This window comes from Aythya fuligula, chromosome 5, assembly GCF_009819795.1.
Source record: "Aythya fuligula isolate bAytFul2 chromosome 5, bAytFul2.pri, whole genome shotgun sequence".
NCBI lineage: Eukaryota > Metazoa > Chordata > Aves > Anseriformes > Anatidae > Aythya > Aythya fuligula.
In genome coordinates, this window is record NC_045563.1 from 2,780,405 (window position 1) to 2,794,826 (window position 14,422).

Sequence of the window (14,422 nt, forward strand, 5' to 3'; positions counted from 1 at the left end):
TTTCAGTAACAACAAACCCCTGAAATAAAAATATTTTTAAGTCACATTTTGCTGGAAATTAATCTCATGAGACAGAATTCCAGAGAAAATGTACATGGCTTACTGAGTTAACAAAGTATTCTTTTTCCTGGCAGCTAGTGGATTTCATCTATGTAGTTTACAGGCCAAGACTTACAAATCTAGGTGGTTGCTTGCAGTTTCGAGGTTCAATTTCTAATGACTTGTTGAACAGGTAATCTGTAAACTCCTTTTCTGGTATCTTCCCCATAGGATTGAGATTTTCAAAGAACTTCTAAATGAAACAAGCATCAATAACATTAAAAAACAGACAACCAAACAGCAACAATAAAAAAACACATGCATAGAGCAAGAATTTGAATGAAAAATCTAGCTCTTCACTATTCTGTAACTTTTTGACAGGAAAAAGAGATGGTAGAGTGCTCCCTGATAAAAATAAATAAATAAAAAATACTATGCAAGAAATAATCAAAGATCCTGGTAAGTTTCCTGAAATAAACGACCTTATTTCAAATACCCAGACGTGTAAAATGAAGTTTTCTGTAAACTTTGCCAGCATTTCTTTTAACTACTTGATCATTTACAGCCTGGCAGTGTTCCAGGCCATACAACCATGCCCTGGACACTTCCCTTCAGGTAACAGCACAGATCTGGGAAGGAGCCGAATCAGATCATGCGGTAGTGAAAGCAAGTGTTATTATGCCAGTGCCATTTTTAGGGGAATTTTGGATGTCATCAGTTAACTACAAAGGACAGGAAGGGACTGGGGACAAAAGCAGGAAGGTCAGAGGCAGGGACAGAATCTGGCGATATGGCACGAGGACAGGAGGTAAGGCATGGTAAGGCAGGACTGGCACCAAGGGCATGGCACAGAGCGAAGCTCCCTGGTGCAGCTGGAGCCTCTGGGTGATGAATTACAACATTTTCTACTTGCTCTTTTCATTTTTAAAGCACAAACCCTGCCATCCCTTGAGTTTATTTCACTTCTTGGCTTGAGAATACTGTAAATCTTCAAAACCCTTCCCAGAAATGTCCACAGCAATTAAACACACAATGCAAATAACATTTTAAACAACAGCATTATTGCCCATTTCATTCTTTATGTAACCAAGTTCTTTGTTGCTTCCTGACTGCTGCTGTTCACAAGCTGAGAGAGCTATGCACAGAGCTGTTTTCTGGAAAGGTTACAATTAGCTGTGCACTCCGGAAGATGTCTGGGTACTTCAAACTATTCTTTTCAATCATTATTACCCCTCTACACAAACACTTGCCTTTACCTGGCTCAGGTTCCATCGTTTTCTTTTAATTTACTTTAAATGATCTGGGATGCACTGGGTGTTTTTCTTATCTAAGTAACCTCTTGAGGCTTTCTCATTTCTCAAGCTCGTGCTGGCTGACACCTCCACACGCCCCATTTATGTAACGCAGCGGCGTCAGGAGGCTGGGTCAGTAGGGTCACTGCCTGCTTGCAGCCCAGAAGGGAACTGAGTCCTGGGCTGCATCACCAGAGGGGTGGGCTGCAGGGCAGGGAGGGGATTGTGCCCCTCTGCCCTGCCCTTGTGAGGCCCCACCTGGAATCCTGCATCCAGGTCTGGGCACCCAGCGCAAGAATTATGTGGGGATGTTGGAGAGGGTCCAGAGGAGGGCCATGAAGATGCTCAGAGGGCTGGAGCACCTCTATGGAGGGCTGTGAGGCACTCGAACTGGCTGCCCAGAGAAGCTGTGGATGCCCCATGAAGGTGTCCACATCCAGGCTGGGCAACCTGGTAGAGTGGGAGCTACACCCGGTGCTTTAGGCCCAAATAAACTGACTTTTCTTCCCAAGTTCTGCTGCTCAGTCAGTGCGTCTCATGCACTGTTCTGCTGTTGGGAAATCTCACCAATACCAGGCTGCAGACCAGCAAGGGGATGAACAAGACCCAGAACACGGAACCCAAGAAAGCAGATACCTGGCTCTGGCTGGCCCTTTGCTGCAACATTTTTGTTGTCTGCTGCCACAGACCAGCCACCATTTCCTCCCTCTTCTGATGGTCACTGATCACACAAGATTAGGTCTGTGCTGGCAGAACGACTGACCATTTTTGGTTGTGTGCATTCTTTTCCTTCTCTTACCCCCAAAGGAGATATTTAGTTTTTGATTACCCGAATTTCTGGCTCTATCCGTAAGCAGTAAGGCTGATTTTGATACTGCTGGATTTCTCCTGTGATTTCAGCCACTTTTCTCCTTTTGCTGAAATTAATTAATTCTTTCCCTTGTCTTTTAAGGAAGTCAGGATTCCCTTCTTCTGTCTTCAAAATATTTGTTAGGTATATTCCTGACAGAAAAGAAATGGATTTGAAAGTTCATTTTTATTCTAAGATCTAATTTAATTCTTTATAATGAATGAATGATAAAAAAAAGTCCAAGTATAGGTAGACCATTCCCTTTAACACTCCAACAGTTTACTAACTGGTAAAAATGAATTAAGTTTGTATTTTACAAAGGAACAATGTATTATTGAAATAAGATGTTTCAACTCCTTAACCTGAGATCCTGAATTTAGAAAAACATCTTCAGGTCATTGCCACAATCAGCTCACCAATGCAGAAGCAGAGTAAAATGAAGTGGTAATACTCATACCAATAATACCAGTAATCTGCATTACTAAATTAGAAAAATAACTTTTATACAGAATACACTAAGTCTGAAATCATTACAAACCTAGGAAGTCAAAGTAACAAATAAATATTTTTTAGAGCAAAGCACCACCTGTTACTATAAGCGAGATTAACACATCTGCATCAAACCTAATTTAAGAAAGACAACACACACAATATTAGCCTATTCTGGTGTTACTTACCAAAGAAAGGCACACAGGGTGGATTGATTGACTTGAGCTTAGCTAGGTACTTTTTAAAATGATCTTGACTTAGTTCTACTGCTTCATCCAAAACCCTTTTTTTCCTTTCCTGTAGTGCCTAAATTGTCAAAGAGAAAAAAAAAAAAAAATAGAAGCTATGCAGATCTCAACAGCACGGTTAGAAAATACAAGATAATTACCTAGGTTTCTTAACAAAACTTAGAAACTCAAATTAATATTTGAAAGAACCTCTTCTGTAAATGGCTCTTGACTACAGCACCATCAGTTCAATAATTCTTCCTAGCCTCTCTTCCTAGTGTCCACCTAAAGCAGTCAGCAACCATTTGTTTTTGTCTCTTAACAATGTGAATTGTCAGAGACTCTCATGCAAAAGTGCTCATGAACTGAAATCTGAGCTTTAGCTATCCCCTCTTATGCCCCTCTATCCCCACGGTCCTTGTGTAGGTAGGAAATTCTGCTGTTCAAGTGTTCCAGTCCAGGCTTCTCTGCCCTGGGACCCTCCCCTTTCACACACATAAAACACTGGACTGAAGCAATGGGTTAATTTCAGACAAGTTAACAATCAAATGTCCATGCTGTTTCCCCTTTTTGAGCTGAATACAAGTGAGAAAACATCTGCTGAAAAGCTCCACTTCCTGTTACAAATCCTTTGAGACAACCAGTCCATCTCATGTTGTCTTGTAACTTTTAAAGTAACTGTCTCATAATTAATTTGTTTTCTTCTAAGAAAGCAAGTACAATATGGATTTCACTTATGAAGTTTGCCTGATTCGTTTCTGGATTCTGTTTGTTTTTTTTCTCAAGAGCAATGCCCAGAGCTTACCTCAAACGTGTGATCTAATCTGTACACTGACACGGAGTTCATTGCACTGACTATCTCCAGAACACCATTGAAATTATTCAGATCTTGAAAAACTTGCAGGATTTCTATAATCCTGCTCAGCACAGCCACCCGCTCTTCGAAGTTCTCGGTTTCCACTATGCACCTAATCAAAAGACGTAACTTGAGAAGTACTGATAAACAGAACCTGAAAGCTCAGCAAGCTAGCAAATTAATTTAGTAGCTAGCAAAACGTCCAAGTGAAAACTGTACAGTGTGTCTAGCAGGCACGGTTTGGTGCACTGTCAAAAATCTCAAGTACAAATTTATGTAATCACATATTATATATGTTTAGGTTGGAATAACAAGATGATTTTGGCACATACTCTAAAATAAAGCAAGACCCAAGCACAATCCAGGGTAAGCAGGGTGACCCTCTCATGCTGCAGTATCGATGATAGCGTTTTAAGCTCACGAGGTTAGGTATACACGTACAAACTGCTACACCCTTTTGACTGCAGCATGGCCATGTCTTCAGAAGTCCTTAGTGATGCATCACAAGAAGGGAGAGAGACTAAGCTAAGGGGATAGACACAACAGATTTTCAAAAGAGATGCAGAAAAGTGTCCTGCATTGCCTTCAGTGCCCTTGGATGTACTGTAGAAATAACAGCAGGGCACATGTTGACCACGTGGACAGTACTGGAAAAAATCCATTTTTTCTTTTTTTTTTTTTTTTTAATGGAGGAAACACATTATTGGCATGGCATGGACCTAGAAATAAAACCTGAAATTACTGCAGTACTCTACTACTATCTCAAGATTCAAGGCAACAGAATTCAAGGAAGACAAAAACGTTTCTCAATTTCAGAAGGACTTCACGCCACTATACTAAAATCACCATCACTTTACTTACTTTTCAAACCAAAGAGTAAGATTTGTAGTGTGACGAATCATTTTCAATAGATTTGGGGAGTTAATTTCCTTATCTTCTTTAGTCCACACACTACCAACGAGTTCAGAAGGCTGTACTGCCCTGTTATGATAAAGCAAGATGAACAGGATTGTTCAATATAAATAATAATTGTGTTCCGTGTTTGCATTAAAAGATTATTTCTTCCCTTAATCACGACTTGGTATTTCACAAATACAACCCAGTATAAGAAAAACAGTTACTTAAAATAACTTTTCGATGAGTACTTGCGGATAGAAGGAAATCCATTTTTATCTTAACTGAAATTGGCATTTTTGAATAAGCATTTCCACATAAGAAAATTACAAAGGAGTTAAGTTTAATCTCCTGAAGGCAGAAGAAAGAATCTTAAAGGCAATTAAAATCTTTTTTTTAATAGGAAGCTAAAGTACTTGGAGCAACCTGCTGGAAAAGTGACCTATTTCCATTGAAAACCTGTTATCACTGAAGCATTAAAGGATGCTTCACCTTTTTGTTTCGTAAGCTCTTAAAGAACTTCTACCTGGCAAAACTCAGCTCTCACATCGAGGCTAGCTTTATTTATGATCAGTAACAACAAAGCACAGAAACAGCAGAGCATTTATGATACCAGACTGAAAAACTCTTCAGAACTAGATTAGAGGACCCCGATGTACCAGTCCTGTAAGTTATATTGTGTGTAACGCCTAGGACTTTGCTATGCATCTATTAAGCAAAGGGGGAGAGACAATCATGTGTTTTTTATGACACAATAAAAGTTTTTTATTAATGTAACAAAGTTTGCTTTTAACAAGGAGACTATAAACTGATATTACCTACTCATAATACTTTAGTTTCCTAAACTACTGTATTTATTCAGTTATGTTATCAGAAATCTCATAGAGAGATGTAAAAACACCTTTTCTCTTGTATGTTTCGGTACCAAACAGAAAACCTACTTCCATAAACCCTGTAAAACAAGGGGACGTACTTTTGACTGATTCTATGAACTTTCTTGCTCAGACAGAACAATGAGACCTCTACCTGTACAGGTCAGACTCCAGAAGCGTCAGCTGCCGAGCAATTTCTATGGGGTGCAGAGTCATCAGGTCCAGGGTCTCGCTGTGCCCAACGCGCCAGATGTGCCACTCGATGGGGGGAGGCGGGCTCTCAAAGGTGATGTTGTGACTGATCCCATTTGCTTGAGCTTTCTTTCTTTTGATGATTTTAGCAATTGATTCCACCCACTTCTTCATGGATTTTCCTACAAAACATAACCCATAAAAAAACGTTTTTAATGTCATCTTAACTTATTTTTGATCGTTTAATGAAACCAACAAAATACGCACATGCACTCAAAATACTGCATTTCTGCAGGAAAGCTAATTAGGTTTGCAGTTCATTATTTATTTTTGTCTTATGGGTTCTTGCACTTATCTCAGTTTGCAAATACAGACACACCAACAAATTTTTGGGTGTCCAGTTGCATTTAAATGCATCTACTGACATGTTTAGTGGGAGACAAGTGACCACGCACACACTGCATTTTACTGTTTCCCCTAAACTGCAACCATCATCTTTTTGACTGCTAGCTTCACCTACTAAAAGGAAAATAACTGAAAAAAAGTAAACAAGCTTAAACTGGAAACTTTGCAATATGCTGTACTAGTGCACAACATAATGAAGAGATTAAAAAAAATATGCTTACACCATCAGTCCAACATTTACAGTACACAGCATCATGGACAAGACAAGAAGTACCTTCAGCATTTCAAGACAAATAACTTTTATGAGACTAACCCCCAAAACTGAATTATTTCTCTCTGATCAGCAGTAGAAACCTCTGCAAAAGATAAACTATGGGTCTCAAAGTTTGGCTCAGCGTGGTATTGCCCCACATACGGTCTGACAATCTGAAAAGTAAAGTCTAGCATTGCCAGGACAATGATGCAAACTGCCATGCCAACACTGCTGGCCCTCCATCTAGGCTGCCCAAAAAATCTGCTAGTTTGGAAAGGATTGCTCCAGAGGAAGTGATACCAAATGGAACAAGCGTTTTCTTAAAGGATAATGATTTTCAGCTAGAATTTTAAATCAATGGGAAAAGACTATGGAAAAACTCATCTCGTTATCCAACAGGGAAGGAATTCTCTACAAGTACAAAGCAAAGAAGGGAGGTGAGAGAATTCTGAATTCTCCTAAGTCTGTTACAGAGTCAGGCAAGGATGAACCCTACTGCCCAAAAGTAAATACATTGAAGTTAAACAATGCCACAATGCGTGAAATCATTTTTTGGTAGCTATTTATGTATGATTCAGGCCAAAGATTGCTCATGTAAAGGAGAGTTAAATAACAGCTCCATTAAAGGCATTAAAATTACTCATGTGTGAAGATATTTTCATGCCTAAAACCCCTGAGCATTAGAACAGCAGGCTGTACCAAAATGGGGAAGAACAGAGGACTACCAATTACCATACCTCTCACACTTGAAATAAACGTCTCCAATCTCTCTAGCAACTCCAGATCTCTTTCAAAATCGTAAAAATGGTGCTCTACCCAGTGGCGAAAAACATTTAATATTCTGAGGAAGGAGAGAGAAAAAAATAATTATATTTTGTGTGTGTGTGTGTTTTTTAGGACTTCCAAGCTCATCCTATGTAAACATTAAACAAAACACAGGTATATAAAAGCTGAGTTACAGATTCGTGTAACTGAAGACTATCAAAATGCAGATGGACACAGGGGCAGAGCAAAGACTAAGCATGCATTGATGAACACAGAAGTCCCCAAGTATTTTAAACCTCATTTTCCAGACTTAGCATGTCTATAAGTTCTAAAAACAAACAAATAAAGAATGCTAGTGTTGAGGTGTTTTCAGAAGAGGAAAAAAGTCATCAACAGCAGGTAAAATAAGTATCATGAATATAATTTATTGGTATATTTTTTAAACAAACAAAAATAATTAGAATTGACCATTTGATTGGAAACAAATTTGTAACTGTTTCTTTCCTATGAGTAAAATTCAATCTTAGAAGTTTTTGCAGGTGTGCTGGCCTAATTTTTCATCTTTTTATTTACACTAACAGCACTACAAGATCCAGTGCTTTAAGGATAACACTCAACTTTCTCTTGACTTTTCTCTACTTTCTTAAACAGACCGCTAATAAACAAGCCTTTAAGAACTAAACCACAACTGCTCTTCAGCCTTCCACTCTCTTCAGATGTATCAGAATAAAAAACTCTTCTGCCTCTTCTTCGTGTAAACAAGTTGAACTCGTAACTCAAACCTCCGATTTATTGGGGTGCACAACATCACCTTACCTGAGTGCTGAGCTGATACCTCCTCCATCAACCAGCACAACGGATTTTCCCTGTGCCAGCCCAAAAGCTGGGATCAGGATGTTGGGGTTAATGGAGAGCCCACAGTCAAGGGCTCACAGAGGAGATGGTTGCAGTGAGATTTGGTTATTTCTTCCCCATTGCCTTTGCAGAAGTGGCTCAGCAGAGTGCTGCTTAACTTTTTGCAGCTCAGGATATTAAGGTAAAGCAGCGCTAATTGTGGTCCTCCTTTCAGCACCAGGCTACTGTTTGCAGTGGTTCAGCCCTGCAGACTGGGGGCAAGAATGTCTGAGAGGACCAGGGCAGATAATTGATTTTAATTTGCCAGTCTGGTGTGAGTCTAAGTACTGGAGCAGTCGGCTGGGCTAGCTGAGTCAAGCTAAGGACGCTCAACATGAACACACGGAGGAGAGACACTGGGAAGAGGAGAGCTATTTAAGTTAAAGAAGAAAGTTTATCCCATGGAAGGATGGCTACTCAGACCCTTCGGGCTGGAAATTAATGACAGCTTCTAACCATCAAAGGAGGGATGCTTTGAAACGAGTTCCCAATAACAGTAATAGAGGATCTTATCTAATCAGTCTTTGCCTTTGAGATATCGTGGTAGGAGTACTGAAAAAGCAAGAAAGACTACCTGGTTCTGCTGACTGCACTTGCAGCTGGGCACCTCCTCTTTCTCATAACCTCACCTGCATTTAGTCAAGTCAAAGACCTGACTGTTTCTGTGCACTGCGCAGCATGTCTACAGCGTGCGGAACAAGTGCTGAAGAGGGGGAAGGACTGGGCACCTTCATGTTCCCCACCTTACTCCCAAATCTCAGATCTCTCTGAAGTAGAGCTCAATACTGGTACAAAACTGGGATGTACGCAGTGCTGGGCATATCAGCATAAAAGATCAAATTCAGACCCTTCTTTTGAACTGTAGGACAGCTAACATTTTCAAGCCACCAGAAACCTGTAATATCTCCTCGATTCTAAGATTAACTATAAGCCACAGGAGTGTGTGTGTTAAATAGCAGCTCTGAACCACATCTCTCATCAAGGAGGCACTAATAAGGGCGCTCAGCTCACCAACCACAGCATGAATTAGACATTAAGGGTACCTGTCATGACAAGAGGCATCCTAATCTCTCAAAGAAAGAAACCAGAAACCAAAACCAAACACCCTGGAAACTTTGGAACTAGGCACAGGTTTCAAAGAGCTCAAATGTAACATGTGAAAGCAATGGTGCTGCACTGATTTTGGAAATTAATAGCCAGAATCATGGTTACTTGCTGCCTTCAACTGTTCTACGGGTTCCAGTTCATTGATAAGCCCTTGTCCTGCTATGGCATCAACAGTGCTGCACGAAGATGCATTTTACCATGCAGAGGGGCACTGTGAGGAGGTCTCCAAGCAGCTTCAAGCCTAGCTAGAAGAGGAGGATATAAAAATAGCAAGAAAAGCGATACAGCTATATTTAAACTCGTGAGCCAGTTATGTCACAAAAGCCCATTCTGTGCAAGTTTCTTTGGAGGGGCTCTATAGGCGTTTATGGGGATGTCTGCAGAAACACTAACCAAAAAACAGCAATCTGAAACCAGGAAAAAATGATGCTGAGAAGTAGCGCGTGAAGATCTCCCACGAACTGATAGCTCTGGAGACCAGCAGCCCTGCAGAAGCCACGGGAGCTGATAAACTCAGAACACCAAGAACCTGAGAAAGCTGCACAAGGACGGGAGCGCACAGAAGTATCAAGGTTACTCTGGGGTTGTGTAACTTGGACCACATCCAAGAAGGTGGCGGCTCCTATATATCGACGAGAGCTACAGGATTGTGTACACACATGCTTGGGTGTTTAGTTTGGATCTTGATTATTTTTTAAAATGTATATATTTGTACACAAGTATGTGATGAAAGAGGTACGCCCTCGGTGACCTTCCAAAAACCTATACTGAAGGTCCTGGCATGTCAGGATGATTCTCTAGTTAACAGTTAATTGCTGCTGCTCTGAACAGGTAACTATGAAATATGATTGTGTGGTGAGGAAAAAAATGGAGGGTACTGTGCCCGTGGTTATTTGCCATTAATAGTAACAGCTTGATACTACTAATAGCAAGTTTAATGAATAAAGGTTGTTCTAACAAACACTGGCTGTGAGCTCTGTCTCCTCCTGACTTGATTCCCTATCAGGGAAACAACAAGCCTCATTCATGCTAGAAATGCTTAATTGTTCCCCAAATTAGCTTGGTCAGCAAGACCTTGAAGATTCACTGTAGCCCGTTGCAAAGTGCAGTACAGACAAGAGTCTCCCTGTGTGCAAATCCATCAATAGGCTGGGAAAGGGAGTAAAATACCAGCAGGACTGAAAAAATGGAAACAGAGAAACTATCTTCACAGGGCCTGTTAACAAGGAACCCATTCAAAACGCCGTCAGAAACACTTTGAGTTGTACATCTCTCACCCACACCCGCTCTCCATAGCAGCCATACAGCGTTCTTGTGGGTGGCGGAGATCACAGCTGTGAGCAGCAGAGACCCAAAGTACAGTTGCAACAACAACAACAGAAGTCAGTATGACTAATCAGAACATGGCTTGGGATATTAGTCTGGTTGCAGACAATGATAAGTCCCTACTTGACAGCACAGCAGTCTCCTAAAGAGATTACCGTCTCCAGGCATGCAACGTAATGGCTGAACTAAAATCTGGCTTTAAGAGAACAAATTTAAAAGCAAAGAAACCTGAGTTGCACTGGCTGGACGTATTCCTTGCGAAATCGCTTCAGGTCTGCGCTGATGGGCTGCTCTCCTTTCTCGATTGCCAGCCTGTCTGCTTCAGTAGGCTCCGGCTCGGGGATTTCAAACCTACGAACACAAGCACCAGAAAACCGATGGCAATTAAGATAAAAGCCAAACCCTTTATGTAGGACATGAAGAGCAATTTTATTTAAAGAAATTCAGTGCAGTGAAACTCAGGCACTCATCTGGCATCCAGTCTGCCTGGAATTCCCTCTTCCCCTGGCTATGTGCTGCCAACACACCCAGCTCTCACTGATAATTCCCTAGTTTTCTGGTCATCACAAGATGTCTAGACTAGGATATAAGGTTTTTAACTACCTGCTAGCTTGATTAAGTGAAGATTAGAAGAGAGCTTAAGAACAGCTTTATCACACTGCATTAACATGTTGTTTACAGTACGAGTCTGTGCCTTTCAAACAAACTGCTTAGAACACTTCAGGATACTCCAACATGTAAGCAGTCCACCACCACCCCGCAGCTGAGGCACACCAACTTCTCTAGCTGATAAGGAATTCAGGTGCTAATTTAACAAACAGGAAAAAAGGAAGCTTGCATTGAAAACTGTCATTGCTGTAGCCCTGTTAAGAAGTTTCTGTTTTATGAACTTCGTTGTTTTTCCTGTCTGCCAAATGTATTCCACACAGCACTGAGAACACAAGCAGAAAGGAGCAGGTAAATGAACACAAAGCCTTTTTCAGGAAGGATAACCACAGCGTACCTTTCAATCAGTAAGCTCAGCAGTTCCTGGGGCTTGCAAAAGGAGCGATATGTGGTAAGGAAAGTACGTACAAAATTTGGATCTGTAAAGACAGAGTAAGAAAACGATGAAAGTTTTTTAAATCTTGTCTCAAAATATCAGGAAAAAAAATACAGGTCCACATAGGAAAAGTTTGAAGTGCAGAAAATACACGGAAATTTTAAGTCAAGCACTTTAGAAAATACCCGAACTGATACTGCTTGTGAAATTTTCATTTAGCCCTCTGATACAATTCCCCTGATACAATTCAGCTGCACATTCTCTCAAAAACTGTGTCTCAGTCTTGGCATGCGGAATGGCTTACGCTCACTGCCCAGGCAGCCATTCAACGCCTTCAGAAAGACAAGGAAAACAACGTAGAGCTAGGCTGTCTGCTATCATGACATCAAAAATACCTCTACCACCCCGACGAAACATTTGTCTTACCTGTTCTTACAAAAATCTCCCCAGCAGAGCCTGCACGCCTCCCCAGCACACAACTGCTGTGGGCTGAGCAGCCGGCAGGGAAAGCAGCACGGGCAGCAGAGGCCTTACAAAGCAAAATACCTGCAGCACTTCCAGCCCGTGCATCTCCAGAAGCCACCACACCTGCCTCCTGCCTTCTCGCTGCTGCAGGAGGTGTGTTACCAGCGGGTGCAGCTGTCTGCAAGCCAGGACAATTCTCAGCCCGGTGTCAATCTGCCTGCCCTGGCATTTCGGCTGAGGCCAACACGTGTTTGTGTTGGCCCGCTGCTAGCTTAGAAGCATACATCTGTTATGATCTTGTTTATCAGAGGTATTAAGAGCACTTTATTTCACACCCCAAACATAGTTTTCCGTGCTGCAAGAGCACTCCCATCAGTCGAACCCCTCTGCATCAAGCAGGATTATAAATTCAGTGGCCATCTGCTAAAAAGCTCCATCAAACCGACCAGCACCACAAAACAGAGTCAAGGAGAGAACCCAGCCCTCTAATACAGCACCCACGTGCTGCAAACACAAACATTTCTCCTCTTGCTCCACAGTTCCATGCCTCATTTGAAGCCTGGGCACAAAATTATAGCCCCTTGAACAGACAATCTTGCTTGATTCATCCCTAGAACACCAACTGAGGAAGGTGGCACAGCACACAGACACGAGGGAATAAAACTCTACGGCTATGCCTGCCTGAAAAAAAGCAGCAACCCACAACAAAACACGAATTAAATGCTTAATTACGCAGAGTCCCAACGTTTTCCTTTAATTTCTTTCAATTCCACTCTCGGGGAGTTTCCTAGATTGTGAATAAGCAGGCTGACAGACGGATCACTTTGGTGTGAGCCTCAGCGGGTCATCATCTGGCCCTAATCCTTCCATGCCTGCAGCAGACCCCCAAGGCGGCTACCAGTGGCTGCAAGCTGCTAGCCTGTGGCCGCAGCAGCTGCCTGAGAGCAAATGAATGGTGAAATACAGGAAAACCAGGCCCAGAGAAATGCTCGTGCAGATGTTCTCTAAAAGCACGGATTTGGGGCTGTTGGGTGTTTCTTTTTACTTACTGTGCTGTAAATCATCTCGAATCTGTCAGCATTAAGTGTGGGGAACTTACGCTAGCAGTCATCAACATGCAGTCAATTAATTTCTTCTAAGAGGCACCCAGAAGATTAAGAGACACTTCTTTTAAGCAGGCTTAAATTCCCTTCAAAGGCTCAACGTTTATAAGGGAGCCTACTTGGGAATGTGCTTGAAGGTTGAAGTAATGGTGCTCTCGTTCTGGGCTGCTGAGTTTGCACCCTAGTCCTGGACTGGCCTGTTCTGCCTCTCCGTCACATCTGCAGTCACTCGTCAGTATTATTTATGGCACTTTTAAAAGAAAATCCTCCTCTTACCACTGAACAGGTGGGCAGGCTCTCTGCTCTGCAGACAAGATCTGCAATTCTCTTAGAATGGGGACTGCTACTCTGCTTTCTGACTTGTGCAGGTGCCTGGATATTATTTTTTAGATTATTTTTATAAATAAACATTCTCAACACAATGGAAAATACAAGCAACGTGCTTCTAATAGTGGCTTACAAGCTAAATTCAAGAGATTAACAACTCTGCGTCTGCTGCCTGCCATGGTATCCCGGTATCAACTGGCAAGTTCTTTCACACGACAGGAGTTCTACAAACAACCTCTGCTGGAACAAACCTGCTTCAAAAAATCTGAAAATCTAAAAAAAAATCTGAAAAAATCTAAAAATCGAGCAGCTAAAAACGTATTGTTACATAAATACAAAGATAAAGCAGCATCAGGATCTGCTCGGAGTCCCTCTGCACGCTGTTAGTTGTTGAAATGCCCTTGCGGAGGCAGACGGACAGGGTTTGTTAGTCTTGGCTCCAAACACTGCTTGGGAAAAAGCACACAGAAACCCAAGAGGACAACGCTTTCACTGAAAATTCCCAAAGCCAAAGCAGCACGTACTTGTGCTATAAAGCCCTCGCAAGTTACACTATCAAACTAATAATCAAATGCACCAGTTCTTTCCGAAAGAGAGAGAACCTGAAACGCCACAGAAACCCACATGGCTTTGAATTGGATGAGGTGGGATCCACAAACACAGCTCTGGGTTACTTGTGTGACAGGTAGCTGCATCAATACTCAATTTCAGTGTGTGGCCAATGAGAAATACTCTTCTCTTCTCTTTCTTTCTTTAAAATATACAGCTCAAGACAATCCAGCTCTAGTTGTTACAACAGCATGCACGTTTCTAAAGACTCATACCTAAGCTCTCTCAAACTTTTTCAGCAGTGTTAGTACTTTACATAATTACTAGTTTTATTTCTGTGGCTTTAAGACAGCATTTCACAGGGAAGGCTGAAGAACTGATTGGGATTTGCCTCCTTTTCTACTGAGGGACTTCAGAAAGCGGCGGGCTAAGGCTTAACAGAAATAACCAGCGACATTTCTCCTCCTCCACACAG

General features: G+C 41.7%; 1 protein-coding gene across 1 annotated transcript in view; it reads right to left on the reverse strand.

The window, feature by feature from the left end:
- Positions 1-14,422, reverse strand: part of SOS2 (SOS Ras/Rho guanine nucleotide exchange factor 2) — a 52,365-nt gene that overhangs the window by 5,862 nt on the left and 32,081 nt on the right. Inside the window, exons 11-19 of the mRNA XM_032188345.1 lie at positions 11,465-11,546; positions 10,690-10,812; positions 7,107-7,210; positions 5,674-5,893; positions 4,615-4,734; positions 3,703-3,865; positions 2,859-2,976; positions 2,161-2,333; positions 176-292 (exon numbers count right to left, since the gene is read on the reverse strand). Of these exons, the coding sequence (XP_032044236.1) occupies positions 176-292; positions 2,161-2,333; positions 2,859-2,976; positions 3,703-3,865; positions 4,615-4,734; positions 5,674-5,893; positions 7,107-7,210; positions 10,690-10,812; positions 11,465-11,546 (1,220 nt within the window). The remainder of the gene's footprint in view (positions 1-175; positions 293-2,160; positions 2,334-2,858; positions 2,977-3,702; positions 3,866-4,614; positions 4,735-5,673; positions 5,894-7,106; positions 7,211-10,689; positions 10,813-11,464; positions 11,547-14,422) is intronic.